Here is a 23,517-nt window from a genome sequence, read left to right as displayed (position 1 = left end):
TAGTTTACACAAAACTTCTTTTTATGGCTAGCCCAACAACACTACACCCCTAAAACAAAAAAAAATCCCAATATCTTAAAAAAGCTTTTTAAACACTAGAATTTTACAAATCACACATTAAAAATTATTATTCTAAAAACTTCTCATTAAATTTAAAAAAAAAATTGACCAAAAAAATCAAAAAGAAAAAAAAAAAAAAAAACAAAAAAAACCAAAAAAAATCACACAACTATCAACACAATCCAAAATTATAATTTTAAAAAATTCCATCTATTTGAGAAACTAGAAACAATTAAAAATTTACAAAAATAAACACAAGTCCAAAATTATAATTCTAAAAATTTCCAACATCTAACCATTAAAATTTTACAAATCAATAACTTGAAGAACTAGTGAAACCGTCAAAGTTTTACAAATCAACACCTTGGAAAATTAGTGAAACAATTAGACTTCAAGTTTTACAAATCAACACCTTTGAAAAAATAGTTAAACAATTAGACTTTTACAAATCACACTATGGGATTTGATTAAAATTCTCACCAAATTTTAAGGAAACCTGAAAAAAAAATGCCAAAAAATAAAAAAATATAGCAAGGGAAATCGCACAACTATCATAATACTGGAGTTGATTGCATAACATCACACTTCTGCTACCAGGATTATAAAAAAGACATCCACTCAAAAGAATAAATTACAATTTATGGTGATGTGTTTTCAACCATCAACATCGCAGCGTGCTGAGCAATTCTATTTTATGTGATGCCTATGCTTTATGATGCCAGAATCTAAATCCATTGAAAATCCTCCAGGATTCTTTTGGAGTACTTGTACAGTCACAAGTTAGCCTTTTCCTAGAGAGTAGGAATATATGATTTGGCACTTCATCGTTACTTGAACTTTGCAACTCCGTTAGTCTGCCACATCTACTACCGGTGTCAATCCTTATTAATTATCTCTCTGTATTTCTTGCAGAAATCAGTGAAAGGGGATCCATCGGCGAGTCTCGGTGAAAAAGCCTCTAATACTTGTTTTGATTGCTTGTAACTTTAATACTTAGATGTCCTTGGCGATAGTGGTGGACCAGATCATGTTTGCAGCGAAAAAAACCCATCTTTGATTACTCTGTATACTCAAGCATTTAAGTTTGCATTAAACGCAGAAAGGGAAAGGCAGTGAAGATGGCGCCCTGCATTGCCCTCCGATCGGCCATGCGCCGCCAGGTGAGTCCTTTTAAACAATTTTCTGGTGAATGAAATTTTAGTCCCTTTCAGTATAAACGCGGGATGAATCTGGGGGCTTTGATTCCCATAGAGTCATTTCAGAGGTCGTGGGAAAGTTCATGGTGGGTATAATTGGAGTTATGTAGAGTTAGTTATGAATTCGACTTCCATGGAGTCTCCTTAATCGATTCAATGGGAGGCCTAATCAACTTGATCCAGACCATTGTCAGGGCAGAGGCATGTCTTTTTGGATTGTCGATGGATTTCTGCAAGTATGTAGAATAAGTGTGGGCCTAATCGTTAATAATATGTGTTTCCTCTATGAGGTCACATGTTTCTGGTGGAGTATTTACACTTCCATACACATAGTTAAATCACTGCACACAAAAGCATACTCACATGTTTCTGGTGGAGTATTTACACCTCCATACACATAGTCAAATCACTGCACAGAAAGGCATACTCTAATGTTTCGGGTGGAGTATTTACACCTCCATACACATAGTCAAATCGCTGCACAGAAGGGCATACCTCATCCCACAAACAAAGCAGTGTCATACATCAATTTGGCACCTAACTCTGTAACCTTAAAATTGTGGTGTTCAAAGTAGATTATTATTAAAGCGGTTTTCAGTGTATTGCCAACGTTATGCAAGGTAACCCAATGGGATTTGACAATCACTTGCAGTTACAAGCAAGGAAATTAGCCTTAAAGCCTGAGGGATCCGCTTGACATGCATAACTGTCTATTGATGTTCGTGCCAAAGAGAGATCGAGAAGGGCCACTAACAAATCAACCAATGGACTTGCATCTGAAAGCCTACTTCCAGATTGGCAAAAGCTTTGATACATACTAGGACTTGTGTTGACACAGATACAATTATATTCTTCCTATTTAACCAACATGAATATCTCGTGTCTGGATGGCTTATAGACATGTGTTTCAAAATCTCGATTTCTCCTGATTTTTCTGATTTTTCAAGTTGCTGAGTTTTCCAAGTCTGATTTTTGAAGTTGCTTGATTTTTCTAAGTTTTCCAAGTCTGAGTTTATCCTTTTCAGAGTTTTGTGGGTTTTTTTCGCAAATCTTGCGAGCTCCAGATTAAATTATCCCCACCTACTTTATGCCAATGCTGAGTATATGCTGCCAAGTTTTGCAACATTGATATACAGATTGAAAATTGACAGCAGGCCATGGAACGGTGTATGGGAAAGTCAATTTAAGTGCTCCATGAATTGTCAGAAATTCAGAACTTGCCAGTACAGAATAGGGTACAATAGGGTACTATTTTTGAGCAGAACTCAGAAGCACTGTTTTTTGGGAAGGTTAACGAAATACATATTCCATGGATATCCCTGAATATCATGTATATCATGTGTGCATTATCAAACAGCTGAATTCATCTTAATCCTGGATCTATCTACCATTAAGAGACATCAAATCCCTAAAGGTGCAAACTTTCCTCAAAGTTTTCTCTATCAAAAAATTCACTGAAAACACAATGCTTATTAATTTCCCTTTGGTTGCTGAGATGTTTTAATGATTTATAAAATTTGATTTGAATTATTTTCCATCAATCTCTTTATAATCTTTATAAATATATACCCCTTAGTAAAACATTGCAGGATCCCCCTTTCTTCTCTGGAATATCCAGATGGAGAGTGGCTCAACTGTCTGCCACAATAGCCGTTGGTAACCCTGAAGGATTCAATTGAATTTGAACTTGTGAATTGTTGCCTCCCCTTTAGCAACATGCCTGGGGTGGATGGTTCAACTGATTAAGTTAATACATGGGGCCTTCTTTATATATATGTATGCATTTTACTTTTTTACTTGAGGCCTAGCTGACGTTGAAATTTTGACTTGCTATTAATTATTTTATAATTTTTAAAAATGCCACTTATCATTGAGGACAGACATTACACATCTCACTCATATCACTCATATGGGGCTGGGTCTCGGGCTGTACAATCAGACTATTCTACGAACAATTTTTTTAGCTATTGCAATATCAGATATGGTATGAGCATTGTACCAATCTTGTCTAGGAAGCTCTCTTCACTCACGTTTTATAGATTGGGTAAAACATGGACAATTTATCATGGACAATGGCAGCTAAAAGACCCTGGTTCCAAAACTGCCCGACACTCCTTCCGTTCTAGCCACTATTCCGCCCAGGAAGCATCAATAGTGTGACGCACCTACCTTGGAGGAGTCACTTTCAATCACACAATTGACGGAAACCATTATTAATTTTCAGCCTCCTTTTATTGCAACCACACTTCTTGTTGTCCGAATCAGATCCACTAGACAACATCACATTACCACATAGTGGGCCATTAACTCCTTCCGTTCTAGCCACTATTCCGCCCAGGAAGCATCAATAGTGTGACGCACCTACCTTGGAGGAGTCACTTTCAATCACACAATTGACGGAAACCATTATTAATTTTCAGCCTCCTTTTATCGCAACCACACTTCTTGTTGTCCGAATCAGATCCACTAGACAACATCACATAACCACATCAGGCCAAGTGGCTCTTTTAGTGAAAAGTTGAGCAATAGTTTCCACTTTCTGTAGAAAGTGGGGACTATTTCCACCAAACAAAGAGGAATTGATAGGACTCAGTCCAGTGAACATGCACGGGCGTGTATTATATCTGCATTTTACACTTTTGTACTTTATCTTTTGCATTGTTTTTATTCATTGTAAGAATTCATATGTTAGTAAAAATTACTGTTCACGTAAATATGAATATTTTATTGGAACACTAGGACAAATTGGTCAAAGATTATCACTCTCCACCAAAATTGTGCTTGTATAAATAACCACTACAACATAGAGTGTACATATAATATGCAGTTAATCATGTAGCTAATATGCTCAATTGCCTTGGTCACTTGAATACTTACGATTGGGTTTTCCTTCTTCTGTGTAAGTGTTTTTTGGATTACTGTTTTCTCATATCAAGATTCTTCTTGATGAATACGTCATTGAATAATATATCATAATTTTAAAGATTGTCATTCAGCATATTGTGATGTAAATGTTGGAATGTGAAGAGCTGGTGGAGTGAAGGGAATGGTTTATGGTAGTCATCAAGGTCCTGGAAGTCTTAACCTATAAAGTTATATTACAAAGGTAAGTTTTGGAGGATAGAACCTGTAATGACAAGTTATGGATGATAGGGACCTGCAAAAAATAGATTGCAGAGGAAAGAAACCCATAGAGACAGATAGAGGAAAGACATTACTAGATGTAGGGCAAAAAAGCACAAAAATAAATTGTGGAGGAATGAAACCTACAAAGTTAAGTTGCGAGGGAAGAAGCTTGGAAATGGGAAATTTGAAAGGAAAAGATGTAGGTTCTGCAAGTCTCAAAGTGTAGTTGTTTACGGACATGCTGCTGCTGCATATTTTTGCAAATTCATATGACAGTTGCATATTGCCAAGACAAGAACAATGGTATGTCAGAAGTTAGAACAATGTTACATTTATCCTCTTGGTGAATTTATCACTGAGTGTTAAAAAATTCAGAATATAATTTATCGGCATTGTCAGGGAAAATATTGGAGAATATTGTGAAACTTGAAAAAATATAAGAAAAAATTTCATTTTTTTTTTCCAATTTTTAAACATCTCAAGCAGCAACAACATCAAGCAAACACATTGCTGCTTAAATATGAAAACAAAACTAATATGTAAGCTGTATAAGATGTCAACTGGTACATCACACATTGATATTGAAATATGATATCTATCATGAGTCAGAAATCTTGATAGGATGATACAAAATCACATCAAAACAGAGATAAATGTATCTCTTGAAAGTTGAGATAAATCATCACGAGGCATCTAGATACTACGAGGATAATGCACTAAGGAATCAACAATTCCCTCTACCCCTTTTATGGGCAAAGGTCATCACTCTTCCTTTGTAAGCGGTAGGTGGATGCGGGGAGGCTAAGCTTAAGGTGGAAGGTGCAACTGCTAGGGCTAAGGTGGTAGGTGCTGGGGCCAAGGTGGAAGCTTTAGTGGGATGTCTTCTAACTCTTCCCTAGTTGCTTGCCACTGTGGAGGTGGTGGTTGCGATGGACTCTCAATCTCCCCCTCCAAACATGTCTCTACTAGAAGTGCCAAATGTGTCTCTAGTATAAGTCGAACATCCTTCTTTGATTTCTCCTCTTCTCTAACATATCGACATTATGCTGCAAAACTTAGGTGCCTCCTCTATGATAGCCATCTTGGTCTCCACCCTCCATGGACTTGTGATGTCAATTACATCTAATGAAATAACATCCTCAAGTGATTTGTCAATCTGCTTTACCCATAGCTTGAGATTGCAGTGGACATAGACCATGTCATTAAGGTGGTGGGCATCTAACCTATAAGAGGGCCATTTTGTAATTAGAGGATGATTTACCATGTGCTTAAATTAAAATTAATGAAATTATAAAAAAATTGAACATTTCTAACTTGTTGCACTTCTTAGAGTGTATTTTCTCAAAGACACTCTAGTTGTGCTCACGCCTTGAAGAGTTGCAAGTTTGACTAAGTACTTGAATGATTGTACCAATCGTTCATTGCAATGGTATAGATTCATATGACTATATGGATTTGTATTGTATGAACTTATTTACTACCCACATTTGCCTCTACTTGAATCCCTGCTCTCTCTCTCTCTCGGTTGCTCAAAATGCTTAACTGTTCAAGTGTTTGATAATATGTAAACCCTCTATCTTGACCAGTCTTTGTACTTTTCGCTGAGACCAACACCCTAATCTATTTTTGAATTTACTCCTAGTCTAAGTCATTCATGTATGAGATATGATTTTGTAGACTTAACAACTAAACATAAGACTTTTCATTTTTTTAATTAAAATGAATTACAAGATATAATTACTTTTCAAAAATAACCTCGAACTACATTTTGCACATTGATGTTGAACTTGTGTAGAAGTTCTTGTTTGAGCTATAATTCTCAACATTTCCTCTTAGCAAGGAAGGAATTCTGCAACAATCCAAGTCTATCTTTGAATGCCTCAAACTTCCCTCTTGCCAAGGGATTGGTTAGAATATCGGTTATCTGCTGATTCGTGGGAATAAACTGGAGCTTCACTACTTCGTTTTGAACCTTGTCTTGTATGAAGTGATATCTGACCTCTATGTGCTTGGATCTATTATTGAACACTATATTCTTAGAGAGTTTGATACAATTATATTTATTGCAGTAAATCATTGTGGGATCCAAGTCGTGATCAAACAATCCTACAAGTAACTTGCAAAGCTAGATGGCCTCACAAATAGCAGTACTGGCTACCATGTATTCTACCTTTGATGAGCTAAGCACCACGAAAGTTTGCTTTTGGCTGAACTCGGATATCATCATTGATCCTAGGCTAAAGCAACATCAAGAGGTTCTCTTTCTATTTGTTGCACTGCTTACCCAATCTAAGTTTGAATACCCCGCAACTTTACTTCACCATCTCCAAGATATCTCAGACCATACTCCACTCTTCTCCTCAAATACCTGAGTACTTGTTTTGTTGCCACCTAATGCTCTTGCCTTAACTCCACCATGTATTGACTCAAGGTGTTCACTTTAAGCATATATATCGTTTAGCGATGACCAAATACATCAACGAACCTATTAATTGCCTATAGATTGTGGGATCTACCAATTCTGAATTTGAAGCTATCACCTTCTTTAAATTAGTGATCATGGGTGTGGCCATAGGTTTACAATCCTCCATCTAAAACCTCTTCAGGATTTGGATTGCATACTTACCTTGCCTAAGGAAAATCTCCCTTGGTCTCCTACCAAACTTCCAATTCCAAGAAGTAATGCATTGTGCCAATGTCCTTCATCTCGAACTTTGTTGCCATGTTTGCTTTTCACATTGTAATGAGCTTCTCTACACTTGTAAGAAACAAGTCATCTACATATGACACCAAAATGGTAGATCAGTCCCAACATATATGTAATATAAGTTAGAATTTTCTTCATTTTTGGTGAAGGCATACTTTGCAAATATCCATCGATCTTGGAATATCCATGCTTTTGGTGCCTACTTTAGTCCATACAAGGCTTTCCTAAGCTTACACACATGGGACTTCCTCCCACTTACTTCAAAGCCTTGAGGTTACTCTATGTACAGTTCCTCCTCAATGATCCCATTAAGAAAAGCTATCTTCACATCAATTTGATGTATTCGCCATCCCATAAATGAAATCAAGGACATAACTACTCTAATGGAAGTGTACTTGGTTACTGGAGAAAATGTATCCTTGTAATCCACTCCTCTTGGGAGAACCCTCTCACTACAAACCTCGCTTTGAACTTCTCAATCCTGCCATTTGTAACATGCTTAATCTCATAGAGCCACCTAGAACTCACAATGGACTTCCTCTCTAGTCTTCGCACTATGTCCTTATTGCCGCAAAATCTAGCAGGCCTTGGAGAGGGGTATTCTACAAGGCTATTACTAGACTAAGAGAGAACAATGGGGTAGTGGCCCACTGTCACCACATCCAAAACCCCCTGCTCTTTACGGATTTTCACCGATTGGAGTAGTCTCGATATGTGAGAAGGTCACCTAATAGGTATTCTAAGGCTAGGGTATAACGTGACCAATAGGCTTCCAAAGGAAAGGCTCGACTTAGATACACAGTTCAACGCAAGAATAAAGTAATTTTCTTTCCTTGTAGGGGCCTAAAAGACGCAATTTATGACCTAGGGTTTGATTATTTCATTGAGAGTTGGAAAGGTTTAAGGTCAAGATGATAAAAAAAGGGTTCCCACAATGATTTTCAACAATACAAAGGTGCATGGAACCCTCAAACAAGCCCCTAAGTTGAAGCAACACCAAGCTAGGGTTTACCCTAGGGCAAACAACTAGGGAAATAAAACTTATGGACGAAATTGAAGTGAATGCCTACCAAGAGAGTTGATTTTGAGGCAACCAATTATGCCCTTGGCATTTATACTCTTAAATTCCCCAAATCTGCCTTGCCTAGAAATTCACATAAAGCCATAGTTTGAGAGCTTGGCCTTAAAGGGGCTGAATTAGGTTTAAAGAAAGTTTGTGGATAAGAAACGAGTTTGATCACCAACAAGGAGGGCCAATGCCTTGTTCCTTGGGAGAATGGAGTCTATGATTTGATTGGATGATCAAAAGGTTGCTAAGGAGGAATACACCCTAGCAATTACCTATGCAATGGATCAAAGAGCTTTATGGGAGAACTAATTAAAGTTCACCACTAGGATATTCATTCACATGTTATTCATGAGTAATGCATGCAATGACATTTAGATACCATTCAATAGATTTTTAACAAATTAGGGCACAATAGCAAACCCTAGATTCAATATATTCCATACATTAGACATAAAGAAAATAATTATTCAATAATAAGCTCACTTACGATAACATGAATACAATTCCATCCATTGATCCAAGACAATAGCTCCAAAGACAAATGAGTTGCTCCAAATGTCAAAATGCATTCATAGATTTGATTTACTCCACAAGACAAAAAGGACGAATTACAGAAGAGGTTGAAATTCCAAGTGTGTGTGATGATGAGATACAAATGAATCCTCTCCTCTATTTATACGAGGAGGACTAATGTCCATTTTAGCCTAAAAGCCCCCTAAAACAATAAAACTGTGCCACAATGACAAGTTAAGTCACAAGCTGACCTACTAGCTTTGACAAAAACTCTAAAATTTGCCCACACGTGTGATCCGTAGGGCTCTTTTTGCTGATGTCATCAACACGTAGGCCCTTCTAGAGCATGCATTGAGGCTTCTTGGTGCCAAGTTGAGTGTAGAAGCCTTCTAGAATCACCTCCTAAGGGTTGCCCTTAGGTCTTTGTCAATACTCCTCTATGGACCCCAATTTTCATTTTGGGGCACCAAAGGTGGTCTCATGGGTCTCCAAATGGCCAAAGTGCCTATCTCTACTCCAACTTTGAGGGCTTCCAAGGTGGTACTATCCTTTCCATGTCTCAACGGGTGAGACCATCTTCATCCTCATATGGGCCCCTGATTAGCTGCCATCCCTCACAAAGTGCTAAGGCCAACTGCGGTCATGTTGGGTCTAGGTGCATCATCCCAAAAGTCATCAAATGTGGGGAAAAGTGCCAAAACGCTATGGGTGTTGGAGGTGCCCAAGGGTGTATATGATGCTCTGTTGCTACTTGGAGTCTCATGGCTCTCAACACCTCACCTATGGGTGTCAATATGCTTCTCTGGAATCTTGGTACCAATTAAGGTGGCTAGGTCCTGGTTGTGGAACCACCTAACGAGCACATCACAAATTCTAGTGAAAGCAACCAAACATCAGTTACAATAATCATTCTGCATCTAAGTGGACCAAGCTTGAAAGTAATGGACTTTTCTTGACACTTCAAACTAAGATTCCCTTCCAAATTTGGGGCTTTAAACTTGCAATGTTGTTACCACCCTAGGTAGGAGTGGCTAAAGGACGACCCTATTAGGTGTTTCCTACCCCCAAAGGGGAAGTGACATTTCCTCAGTTTACCCTTCAATCAATAGGTGTTTTGTGAATAATGATGGTAATGGAGAGGAGAAGGCTTGCTTCATGGCCAAGTGCCATGGTCAAAGGGACCAACATGATGGGGATCCACATCCTGAGTTTATAGATGTGAGGAGGGAGCAATCGTGGATGCATGAGATACCAATCCGACCTTTGTTTTTCCACCCCTCTTGTGTGTCTTTTACTTTTTCTTGATTTTTCTTCCTATTACTATTCATAGCTCAAAGAGTTAGCACTTGCTTTGTATGATGTAGAGCAGTTGTATTACCCCTAAATGACGAGGCAATTCATTGCTCATCGGGGTTGGGATATGCAAGGGTTCCTTTCATGATGTACAGGAGCAATATGGTGCTCAAGAACTAGGTGATGGCCATAAGGGATGAGGTAGAGCTCATGCTAGGCTTTTGCACATGTGCTAATGTGTATGTCCCAACCATATTTTGCATTTTGATATCCTTTCTTTTATTTTGCTTGTGGCCATTATATGCTTTTCCTTTTCTTTTGGTTGCATCAACCTCCTAGGGCCAAGTTTCGGACCCTACCTAGGTATGAAGATGTATGGGTGCCAGATCCTAGAGAGCCAATGGTCAATTGAACCCGAAAAATGGATGTGGAATATAGGGCTTGTAATGTAAGATGGAAAGTGGTAAGTATGGAATGGGGATAAATTGAACACACTATCTCAATTAGGGCTTCCCAATTAGTGACCCTCCTATACCCATTGGGCCATTAGGGGAGGTCCCACTGGACTAGGGTCGGAGATTAACCCCCCATTTAAGGTTAGGGACAGGATCACAATCAAAACTCCTCCTTCCAGGTCAACCAATAATCCATGCCAAAAGGCCAAATACAAACAAACAAAAGTACCTGATTGCAAAATAAATAAAGTACCTTTTGATCAGAAGCCCACCTTCATTCATGTGCTCTTGCAAGGTGAGCGAGAAGACATATGACTGATGCAGGTGGCAAAGATATGAATGGCACATCATCGTTGGCTAGTGGTGGCTGTCAGGGGCTACTAGTTGGTTGGCTGGAAGAGACGATGGGAGATTTTTTTTTCTCCTATGGGGTTACCCACCTTTCGTGGGTAACAGTTCCAAACATCATTCTCTATGATTGAGGTGTACTCGTTCACCATGGCATCTCGCCATACCTATTGAACTGCTATAATTGGAAAATTGAAGACTCAAAATCTAAAATGTTGCTCATCAATGCCACATAGTTTAAAAACTTCTTCAGAGGTATGCTCTTTTTTAACATGCTCCTAGGAGTCTTAACATACTCTTGAGCATCCCTCAATATTTGAGTGAATCATCGAGGTTTCATGACAAAAGTGGAAGGAGATAGTGTCTCCTCTTCACTTGAATGTTGTTGTACTCAATGTTTTAAAACATGGACCAGACTTTGACTCGACCACCTATCAAATTGTGTTTCGAATCGGACCTGATGACTCAATTTTAAAAAAAATACATAAAATAATTATTTTAATGAAAAAAGTTATTTTTAAGATTATGTTTCCAACAACTTAAGATTCTATGAAAATAGTTGTTATGCCAAGAACTTCCAATTTTTTGGTTGCATGTAACAACCCCATTAACTGAATGATTTGTGGGAAATGCAATTAGACCCTCCCTTAGTTCAACCAACAAGATTGTCTTGCTTTATATATTTTGTTTATAGAACCTTGGACATCCATCAAAAAACATGGAAGTGCCTAGTTAACAATAATATGAACACAATTCCAAGTGAAGAAGAACATTTGGCAACAAATATTGTCAATTTTTTTTTATATTATTAATTCTGGGATTATCAAAAGATTGAAGATCTTCTCCCTTGTTGACCTAACACTGATTCTATGTTAGTGAAATGATGCAATGGTGATGTTTGTGTTAGCTCATGGTGAGGTGTTTTGTTCCATATGTAGGATTATTACAACACTTCCTCCATAACAACATTCTATTGATGTGAATATGCAACAACCATTTTTTTAGAGTCTAGACCCATTTTGTTAGTTTTCTAATACCCAACAACTAGTTTGAACAATATTTTGAGATGTAAAAACTAGAAAACTGAATTGCGGAATTGACTGATCAAATATATCGAGTATTCTAACAAATTTGCAGTGGAAAATAAATTCATAAAGACACAAAGCATACAATTAATAAAATACCAAAAATGCCCAGGAAAACCCAACTGGGGAAACCTGCTAATTTTTGTTTTTATTGATCTGCTCAAAAAAATCTCAGTAATTAATAATAAATCACTTGGGAAAAAATTGCCTTCTTACTCTCTGCTCCTCAACACAATATCCTGCACACCCTAGACCAATTCGACCTCTCTCTTGCGCAATGGTACCAACTGTATAGGCTGAATTGCCTCCTTGTGAAAGGTATCTCGACCTCCTTAAGTGATGTACTCTCCTTGACCTCTCGCGCTCATCTGGAACTATTTTCCTGAGATCAAAACACAAATTCTTGCTAGTGCATAATGATATGATTCAACAAGCCTGTGCTCTTCTCTTTATAGGATCAAAATGCTCTTCAACTCAAGTGAACTGGCTCCTTGAACCCAAGTTGAACTGCATCACTAAAATCAAGTCTAATTGACATCTTGAACTGAAGCGAAGTAGCCTTTTGAACTTGAGTCAAACTGCCTCACTGAACTGAAGTCGAACTGCGGTAAAATGTCCATGCATGTTGAGTTCGATTTACTATTTTTGACTGTAGGAAAATTAGAGAATTTTCCTAAGTCAGCGCTAAGAGAAAGTAAGACCATGCTTTAGCTTCACATGCGGGTTCTTCTGCCAAATTTAGTGCACTTCTAAATTTAGCAGAACCCTTCCTTCTCTAACTCTAATTAACACATTCCATGCAGGATTGGCAGAAAATTTCGGCTTGCCAGAAAGAGTGATTCCAGCGGGTAGAGCGGGAGCAGTAGTTCAGTATTTTTGCTGTGCAGATTTCTTGTTTGGGTGCAGAAGGGTTTTGTAGCAGTTTGCAGTAGCATAATCAATGTTGGGTGGAAGAGAAAGTGCACACACAGGGAAATTTCTCTCAGAGAGTTTATAGTTTAGAAATCCATATTTCCAGTTTTAGCCAGCAGTAGCTGCAAGCAATTTTTCTCACTCCAAAAGGGAGTGCGAATAATAGACTCAACAACTGAGCAAGGGAAAGAGGGAGATTTTCATTTTACTTTCGAGATGGCCACAGTTGGGCTTAGAGATCAGGATAGGTTGAAGGGAGCCTCCAACTATGTCATTTGGAAGGCTAGGATGTCCTTCCTGTTAGATGAACATGGCTTGAAGACCTATGCAGAGAATGTTGTGGTAGTACCAACCGATGCAGATCAACTTCGAGAATACAGGAGAGAGATGACAAAGGCGAAGCGGATGATCCTGGATGGAGTCCAGGACCATATAGTCTCACATATATCTGGCAACGACATTGCCAAGCAGATGTGGGATGATTTTGCTCAGCTATATCAGAATCCTTCCGAGTAGTGGAAGATGTTACTGCAAGAGAAGCTGAGAAACATTAGGATGCGGAAGGGTGAAGGCATAGATCCCTTCCTCACTAGAATTCAGGAAATCCGGGATCAACTTGCATTCGTTGGGGAGGCGCCCCAACTTATAGAGTTTGTGTGTTTGGCCCTAAACAATGTCTTTGAGGAATGGAAAGTCTTCATTCAAGGCATTTTGGGACGAGACACATTACTAGGGTGGGACAGGATATGGTCAAACATCCAGTAGTAGGAGATGAGGCGAGCTCTAGTAAAGAGCTTCATCAACGGAAGCAACAGTAAGGGTTCGAAGGGTGAGAAGGAAGAGGAAAATGTGGCCCTTGCATCAAAGGTTCCCAGTTAGGGACAGGGGGAGAAGAAGAAAAAGGACCTATCTAAGGTCAAGTGCTTCAGGCGTGGCGAGTTTGGCCACTACAGTACTCAGTGTCCTCTCAGTAAGAAGGACAAGCGGGAGAAGCAAGACCAGGCGACAATGTCTGCAAAGATAGACAAGTTGTACTCCAGGTTGGAGGAAGACTTTGCCATATTTGCACTATACCTCCAGGAGTAAGGTGGGGCGATATGGAGTTATAGTCCCTGAGTTGTAGAGGATGAGCAGGGTCCATTAAGGTGTCTTCCTCATGGATCATTACCTTGCTACGGGGGTCCACAGTATTCAGTAGTAGGATGGATCAGTGTCAATGATGCAGCCAGATTCCAGAGTGACAGTTGCAGACTAGTTGCAGTCAAGTGCTGAGGAGTGCAAAACAGTGTTGACAGTAGAGCATGAGGCTCGGTTGCAGAGTCAGCAGTAGTGCAAATTCCCCACTGGATAGTGTAGAAGCTAGTAGTAGTCAGATACTTGGGAGACAAATTTAACACAAAAGCACAGTTGATTTAGTATTTCAGATGCTTCTCAGTTGCAGTAGCAACAACAACAGATGAGAAGGAGTTGCAGTGCAGATGCAGAGTTGGTAGCAGTATAGTAGTGTCAGTAGCAGCACAAATGCAGTATCAGAGTTGCGCAGTAGTTGGTGGGCAGTGGTAGGCAGACACAGTGACCAGACATCAACATTGTATATTGAGGGTGATGCAGAGACAAGGTGTTGTAGTAGTGTTAGTTTTTGTAGCATCGAAGGTGTTCTAGTCTCGAAACCTTGTGGAGAGGCTAAAACACAAGAGGGAGTGTTAGTTTTTGTAGCATCGAAGGTGTTCTAGCCTCGAAACGTTGTGGAGAGGCTAAAACACAAGAGTTCTCCATAACCCAGAAATCGTTTCTGGAAATTCCACCTAGAAGTGTCTCAATTAGATTATTAACCAATTTTTTTAATATTTCCTAAGTCTAAACTTAGAATTATCTAGAAACTGACATGGATCGATCCAAAAATGATCTCAGCCATCGATTATGTTTTAATCTTGGCCGTTGGAGTCCCAACTGGAGATTATAAGAGAAGGTTGATGGGTTGATGGAGAAACACACAGGTGAGATTGATTTCCTCGGGCAATTCAATTTTCCAGAGAGCAACAACAGTGGTTGGAAGAGTTCGAGCCAGAGAAGGGAAGCAAAGACAGTGAGAGGCAGGGACAGTGATTTGGAGGAAGTTTTCCAGTTCCAGAGAGGTAGCAGCAAGAGGCTGAGTCATTTCTAGTGAGGTTGCGCAGAGGTCTACGCGGGAAACTTTAGAGGGCAATTTGATTTAGTTGGGAAATTGATTCAACATCCAGACGCTGGGAAAGTCTTCCAAAACGCCGGAGAATCATTTTCAACAACAGAGACAGGCATAATGACTTGATCAAAGGCAGTTTCGGGCTAGACATCAAAGGGTCTGCGCAAGGGGTCTAGGAGGACAAGCTTCTGATGCCGAGTTGTGCCGGGGTTGCTTGTGAAGGAAGGGAAATTCCCTCAGATAATTTCGACCAGATTTTCTTGCTGTGGATAGCCAATTTTTGGCATCCAGATTGTACTTGGATTATTTCACTGTTGCTTAATAATAAAAGCCCTCATCTGTTGCACTGGTTTTCCCAAGTTGGGTTTTTCCAGGTATTTCAGTCCAAAAATAACGTGTCATATTTTTGTGTGCGTGTGCCAGTATTTTCTCAGTTTCTAGTTTTTCTTCTACAGTGTTTTTATTTGGTGAAAATTGCAGTTGTGGATTATTCGTTGTTTGCCGTAGCAAATAAGTTGCTAATTAATTTACAGTTAGAAGAATAATTTCCAGTTGCTACAATAGTTAAAATTTTCACATTGGCATACTTGCCAAGTGTGCAACCCTTGCACATGTCGTGCTGATCTACACTGTACTGTGGTAACCCTATGGCAATCTGCCTCAAAAACTTTAGCACGCCATGGTGTAAGTGACCCATATGCCTATGCCAAAGTTCCCCAAGGTCACATCTTTGTGCATTGTGTTGTAAAATGTAACTAGGTTCGGTCTTCATAATGACATGATCTTTGTAAATGATGAAATAAAAGAAATAAAATTATTTTTGTATGCCTTGCTTCATGGGTTTCACGAGCAAGAGGTTTAACTGTTAGTGGCTCCCATTGAGAGCCTTAGGATTTATAATTGAGTCAAAGAGTCAATGTCATGTATGAAGAAGCTCTTCTTGAGCATAAGTCAATGTATATAAGTCTATAGATATGTCTAAATAGCCCTCCACAATACAAGCACGAATCTCCTCTTGATGTCGGCCTGCAAAATGAATTAAATAAACTCATGTTGGCTCACTTGAAATGGCATATCTATTTGAATGTTAAGGTCGACTTAATATATGGTTGAACTACTACAAATACCCAGTTGGACTCTTCGCATAGAGACACAAAAATTGTATCTATCTTTGAGATTTCCGCATTACAATTACAGTGAGAAGTTCAGTGTTTCAATTGGGCAACGAAGTGAAGAAATCTGATTCATCTGATGTTTCGGAAGGCAGTGACATGAAGGATTTCAGATGTCACTTCGGAGGTCTGTCCACAATGCACAGAACTCGGATACCTCTGCAACTTCGGTGGTAATTACAATAGGTAATTACAGTAACAACACTTATCATTCTCAGAGATTTCGATGAGCATCACAGTCATCAAGTTCGGATAAATTCAGTGAAGGGTACAACGTTCAGATCTTTGTGCTAAGGGATATTTTGGTTTTACATTTCGTCAAATAAACTTGAATTCAGGTCACAGTCACAGTGATAAGAAAGGAGTCCTTGTTCATATGTCAAGGTACATAAGGAACTTGGAATAGCGATGAAAGAATAGCGAAGATCCTTCATGATGAAGGGACAACTAAGATACAAGCAAGGAGGATCTACAATAGACAGTTCAGATGCCTCTTTGATGGACAATGTTACAAGAGTAGACAACTCGGATGATAAAGACTAGAAGGATCTCAGATTTGTCATGAAGGAACAATGAAGACATTGCAGAGACTTTAGATGATGCAAGGTACTGTTCAAAGCTATAATGAAAATAGTACTTTGATGAGCTATGTGCTATGACTCGGTTCAGATCTATTATAGTCTCGGTGCAACTATAGTAAGAAGATCTTGGTGCTATGATGAAGTTGCGATGACAAGAAGGATCAAAGGAAAGAGGAAGAGAGTAAGGGAAGACATTGTCTTGGTCTTGGAGTGGCTATTAGGTCAAGGGTCTTGGTCTTGGTCTTGGTATTCGTTAATTGGAATCTTGATAAGAAAAATTTGTGCGGGTTTTCCTCTCAAAGAGTGAGAGGTTTTGGCCCTGGCAGAAAGCCAACGTCTTGTGTTCTTGTTTTCTTTGTTTTGGTAACTATCTGATGAAGTAAGAATACACACTCTAATAATAATAAGAGAAGATTGTGCTAATAAGAAAAAGTAAAAACTACCTCACAAATAGTTATCATTAAAAGAATAATCTTATTAACCTAATTGTCCTAGATTCTTCAACACACTGATCTCTCTACTGCTCAAGGCCGCTTCTATCTCAAACTATAGCCCATAGAGGTTCTGTTAATTTTAGATAACAATGGTATGTTCTATGCTTTAGAGCAATTGACTTCAATTTTTCTTATTAGCCCAATACCAATTTCCAGATAGGCAATCACATTAACATTGATAGTAAATGCAGATAGAACATAAAACAATAAACAAAAGACAACCCAAAACAAGAGGACACAATATTTGGCGGATCCCAGGGAAAAACCCCAATGTGGGGAAAACCCTTTGATCAAATCTTCTTATTATTCTTCAAAAGTTCAGCAAAGAGAGAGAGTACATCATACAAAATTTACTTGCCCAATCACTGTAAAATAGTCTAGTCAAACAACAGTCAACAGGATGCCCTAATTAGAAAGTCAACGATGGTCAAACCAACAGAAAAAGTCCTCCAAATGAGCTCGTTCAAACCCAATCAACTTGGCCTCCAAAGACAGTATGAATCAGTCCAAAACAATCCTGAAATTCTCGGTCAAACCTGGTCAACGACCCTGCGGTCAACACTGTCAAATAACTGCAAATTCCTCAATTTCTATGCCAGGAGATGCGACCTAAGGAAATCGGATTTCTTGCCTGAAAAACATAGTCAAAGGAGTGAGTTTGACCCTTGGTCAACGTCCTTGTAATTTGTCCAAAACAAAATCTGAAAAATTCGGCCTGCAATTTTAGTCAACCCAAGTCAACTCATAGAGAAGAAGATGCTCCTGTGTGCTGTACGAACCACTGAGAAGAAGAGAGAGAAAGATGTGTGTTGAGGTGTGTCCAAATGAGGAAAATGCCTCTTCTATTTATACACAACATTGAGGGTGAAGAGACACCTCTGTTGGGCTTTGTGAGCCTATATATACTTTTGCCCGACCTTGACAATTTGTCCATAGAAGAAATAAATTCATAATTCCATTTCTGCTTGTCAGAATGAGATGATCTTTAGATCAATCATGCACCTCTCAGAAAGAGGAATCCAATAAAAATATCATCTCCATCATATGAGCTGTCTAAGGTGGAGTTTGGCCCTAGTTGCCAATTTTAACACTCCCTCTCAACTAGGGAGAAATCCACTTGCCAAACCATCTGACAATTTGTCCAATCTTTGTCATCCCTGCTCTGCTATGCTGAACCATGAAGAAATAATGAAGAAGAAATGATTGGGAGTGTATCATACCACTCTCCACTGACCCGAAGTCAATCTCCATTGATCCCAAATCAATATCTAACATCCTAGCATGGGGAGTACGGTAGTACACGATGCGTCCATTTGTGGTACTGTGGTCCCTATCCTCATTTCCCAACTCATTGGCTAGATGAGAGGTACTTCCCATGAGTCCCGCATTGCATGGGTGGGATGTATCGACAGGAGAAGGTGAACCACTCATCCTATGCATATATCAACCATCATGGGGTATCATAGGGGAAGGTGAATGATCCAGGTGGATCTTTAGGAACACACACAGGCCAAGGAGGACTCAGGGATGCTCAAAAATCAAAGTCATCGGAATGACTTCGACCCAGGACCAGAGCGTAGGGCTTGTCTTCCTGATCGCAGTGGTGCGAACGGTTCGTCAATCTGAGCTCGTATGCAAAAGATAGAGCTCTTCAAAGTTTGGTATGGCAGGGGAAAAATGGGGCCCACAGTGCGCCACATGGCATCCCAGTCAGCACGTGGGACCCACATGGCAGCTTGACACTTGGCATCCCTCCAGTGGCCTCCTAAACCTGCACAAGCAACAAAAATCATTTTGGGTTAAAAAAACCATATAACAAAAATGGTTTAATATAGTTATCAAAATAACTATATAAATCATATCAAAACCAAATATATTTATATATTAACTAAAATTGAAAAGAAAATAGTTAATATATAAATTATATAAAATATATATATATATATATATAAAACAAAACCCAAAAAAATCGGCCCATATATCTCAACCTTGGCACGAATTCATAAATCCAAAAGTTAATATATATATGGTTATAAATTTGGAAAAACCATATATGGTATGGTTAAAACGAATCAACACATTAATGGTGGGCTTGGGTAGGCGGCCATGTATGTGGTCCCGCCACCCAACGCTCCACCATACCCGCCGTCATTATTTCAAAGCCAGCGCTTGTGGTTATATCAAAGTTCGTATATAGAAAAAGTTTGGGTTATAATATAAAACCATGTGTATATATATAATGTGCCCGAAATTTCATGAAATTTGTTTATCAAAAAAAAAAAACAAACCATCCTATATATGTGAGCTTTGGGAAGTGCGCATGGTAAAGGATGGTTCAATCAAACTGATATATGGTAAAATTAGAGGGGGCAGGGTTTGACCTCCTGACCTCCCTCAACCAATTTCTAAGTATTACCATTACACCAAACGAACTTCTTGGTAACTCCACCAGTGAATTTATTTAAGAACTCAGTTTTGCCAGAGCTGAGGAGGAGGATTGCACGGATTTCGAGACAAGAGCGGGCACGCAAATTGAGGCAGTTTAATAATTTTTTAATGCAGGAACCATGATTTTTGCAGGGGGCAAAATTTTCACTGTGTAAGAATTTGACAAGTTTTATATGGTTTTTACACCTCTCGTCGCCACGAACACAATGGTGTTGTTCGTTTCTTCATCAGAAGTCTGCATCTTCCAGTGATTTCCAGAATGCACACGGAACCATGATTTCAGCAAAAACAGGGAGCGGAACCATGAGCCATGAAATTTTCCCAAGGAGGTAAAATTTCACTTTGTCAGAATATGGTCGAGTTTATACTTGTTTTTCATGGTTTTTCGCAGGGATCCTAATGGTGAAATCAGATTTGACATCTGAGCAGCGGATTTTCAGCTCATCCCTAAAACAGAATCTTTGAGGAATCCCGAGGGAATCTAAAAGATTCTTTGAGCTCCGAATTTTCAAATTCTCAGAATTCGGATTTTGGACAGTCGTTTCAGCACTACTCGATGCCACAAATTTGATGGTGTATTCAGATTTGTCTTTCTCTCATTTCTTCTTTCAGTCACTTTTCTAAGTGCCAGTGCAGATGTCCATCTTCATGTGCGAACAGTCTTCTTCTTGCGATCGATGATGTGAGATCGATGTTTCAGCAAGCTTCAGCACTTTGATAGCCTTTGCTTCAGATGGCCCTTGGTGGTGAGGTATATGATGTGTTCATGTACTTCTTCTTTTTGCATTATGTTGTATAGATCCATGATTGATGTTGATGCAGGATCTTGTTTATTACATGTTGTCATGATTCCTTGCTTGATTTGATAAGGAATCTTTCTAGGTGATGTACTTTCTGTCATAACTCTTTATGTTATGCTTTGAGATCCCTTGTTGTATGAAGTTGGGATACTCTTGTTGTCGTCATGCATGTGTTTTGCTTTGACATCCCTTTTGAAATTTGTACCATGATTGGTGGAATGCACACCATGCTTGTTTTTGTGTCACACTGATAGGAGTCATTTGATTGAGAGTTCTAGTTGTGGAACATCTCTTAGAGCCACTCTTGCATGAGGGCATTCTTCCTTGTATGATCGAGACGTCATCTCTGTGTACATCATCTTCATTGACAACACATAATGCAGCGGCCTACAACATCTTAACACGGGGGCCCGGCGACGTAGTCCCTCCTAGACGAACTCCGTTATCAACGGCTTTTGTTTTCATGTGCTGATGATTGTTATGTTCCTCTTCTTTACAGTCTATAGCTGTAATTGTTAATGTTCTTTAAAAAGCAATTTTAACACATCACGAAAGTAAAAGGTCTTGGAAGGGTCCTTCTTCACATCTGGACTTGGATCAGTGAACCACTCACCCTGTACATAGCACAACACTAGGGGAAGGTGAACCACTCACCCTATGGTCTCTCATAGCTCCAAGAAGTACCCCAAGCTTGTTGATTTATGGTAGCATCGGATGTGCTCTAAGTCTCAAATTTTGCAGGGAGGCTTAGACACATGCATTCTCCAATACTTAGAAATCGTTTTGGGAAATTCCACCCAGAGACAGTTTTATTAAAACAATTAATTATTTTTAATGGGACCTTAAGTCTAAACTTTAGGAAATTAAAATAATTAATGGGTATTGATCTAAACTGTGTGTGTAACTTCTAGAAGAAGATGAGGATCAAGCCAAAATGATCTAAGCCATTGATTAGAAGTTAATCTGGGCTGCTGGTTTTCCAACAGAAAGATATAGGAAGAGGCTTGAGGGGCACTTGGAGAACACACAGAAGGGAGATCAAAAGTTTGATTTTCTGAAGCAGAGGAACTGCTGGAGAGATTTTCGATAGTGATCTTTTGCAAAGAGGGGCAGGGATAGTATCTGGTGAGGAGTCTTTTCTTGGGCCAGAGAGTACAAGACAAGGACGACAGAACGACGTCCAGAGAAAGGCTGATGCTGCCCACGTAGTGGTAGCGTAGAGCCTAGAGGGAGATCGAATTTCCTGTTGAGGAAATTGAGTTTCAGAAGCCGGGAGCCGGGGTGTGAGACCAGGAGGCTGGAAATCGAAGTTTCTGGGTAGCAGAGGATCAAAAGGAAGAGCAACACAGTCCCCAGCAGAGGTGACGCAGAGACTGCATATGTTTGACGTAGTTTTGCGCAGAGGTTGACGTAGAAGGGACGCAAAGCCTCTTTCCAGTGAGGTCAGGGTCAAATTCTTCCAATGATAGGGTGAGAGCATCTCACTACTTGTTTTGTCAAGTTTCTCTCAGTATAGGATAACTAGTTGGGCATCCAACGAATTGTACTCAGAATTACTACCGCTTAATAATAAAACCCTCAGAGTTGCTACACCGGTTTTCTCGCATTCAGTTTTTCAGGGACATTTGTCCAAAAATAACTTTGTAGATGTGTTATATTTCTTTCTTGTTCAATTTCTTGTTTTCGCTCATAATTTAAATGGTGTAGACTGCAGTGTATTAGTTTCGCTATTTACTGTAGGAAACAATAAGTAACTTGATTCAGAAATTAACAAGTAGGAGAAACTTAATCAGTTGCTGCAGTAGAAATTTAGGGCTTCCAAATTTTCACAAAGCCCCCAGAGCTTCCAGAGCTCAATACCCAACTCAAACGGGACCCTCATAAGAGGGTCTCTTCACGACTCCAAGTCATTCACGAAAGGTTAAGAATTTGACCTTCCCAAGGGGCTTCGTAAGAATATCTATGACCTGTTCATTAGTGCTAATGTGATGGAGCCTATTGCTCCACGTTGTACCATATCCTGGATAAAGTGGTACCTGATATCAATATGCTTGGAGCGGTCATGAAACACGGGATTCTCAGAAAGACGTATCCCACTTTGGTTGTTGCAGTAGATCGCGGTGGTATCCAGCACATGCCTAGAAAGCTCACTAAAGAGCTTCCTCAACCAAACAACTTCACAGGAGGCCATACTAGCAGCAATATATTCGGCCTCGACGGTGCTCAACGAAACCGATTTCTGCTTCCTGCTCATCCAGGATATCGAAGCAGAACCTAGTGAGAAACAACATCCCAATGTGCTCTTACGATCCACCACACTACCAACCCAATTAGCATCAGAATAACCATGGAGCCTCAAATTCCTAGCAGTGTATCTCAGTCCATAGGTGATTGTGCCCCAGAGATATCTCAAGAGATTCTTGGCAGCAATGGCTCGACCATAAATTGACTCAATGTATTCACTACAAAGCATATCTTCAGATGGGAGTTCACCAAGAACATTAGGGCCCCCACTAGTTGATGATACTCAGAAGGATTTCCCAAATCCGGCCCAACAACACTTCCACATAACTTCTTGAAGTTAAGTTCCATTGGAGTAGTCACGAACTTACAATCTACCATCCCAAATCTTTCAAGCAGCTTCACAATGTATTTTCCTTGGGAAAAGAAAATCTCACCTGGCTTTTGCCAGACCTCCAAGCCTAGGAAGTAGTGCATCAATTCTAGGTCCTTCATCTCTAATTCAGAAGCCTACTCCTTCTTGCACTGATAAATAAGAGGGTCTGCACCTGTCAGAAAGAGATTTTCCACATAAAGTACCAAGATGAGAGGTTTATCATTTTCAACCTTGAAGTAAAGGTTCGGATCAACTTCACTTCTTGTAAAACCCAGCTTCATCAGATAGTTGTTGATCCTCTCATACCAAGCCCGGGGAGCTTGCTTCAACCCATAGAGGGCTTTCTTCAACCTGCATACATGTGTCTTTCAATCTAGAACTTCGAACCCCTTGGGTTGTTCTACATAGACTTCCTCCTTAAGTGAACCATGCAAGAAGGCGGTCTTGACATCCATTTGA

General features: G+C 39.5%; 1 protein-coding gene across 1 annotated transcript in view; it reads left to right on the top strand.

The window, feature by feature from the left end:
* The first annotated feature begins 1,002 nt into the window (after positions 1-1,002).
* Positions 1,003-23,517, top strand: part of LOC149238287 (uncharacterized) — a 76,889-nt gene continuing 54,374 nt past the window's right edge. Inside the window, exon 1 of the mRNA XM_089369520.1 lies at positions 1,003-1,220. Coding sequence (XP_089225646.1) covers positions 1,179-1,220 — 42 coding nt within the window. The 5' untranslated portion in view covers positions 1,003-1,178. The remainder of the gene's footprint in view (positions 1,221-23,517) is intronic.

The sequence above is a fragment of the Pinus tabuliformis genome, chromosome 8, assembly GCF_031772625.1.
Source record: "Pinus tabuliformis cultivar Carrire ecotype Pingquan chromosome 8, CPIR1, whole genome shotgun sequence".
Classification (NCBI taxonomy): domain Eukaryota; kingdom Viridiplantae; phylum Streptophyta; class Pinopsida; order Pinales; family Pinaceae; genus Pinus; species Pinus tabuliformis.
The sequence above is the reverse complement of the archived record's forward strand: the minus strand, read 5'-3'. Positions and strand labels throughout refer to the sequence as shown.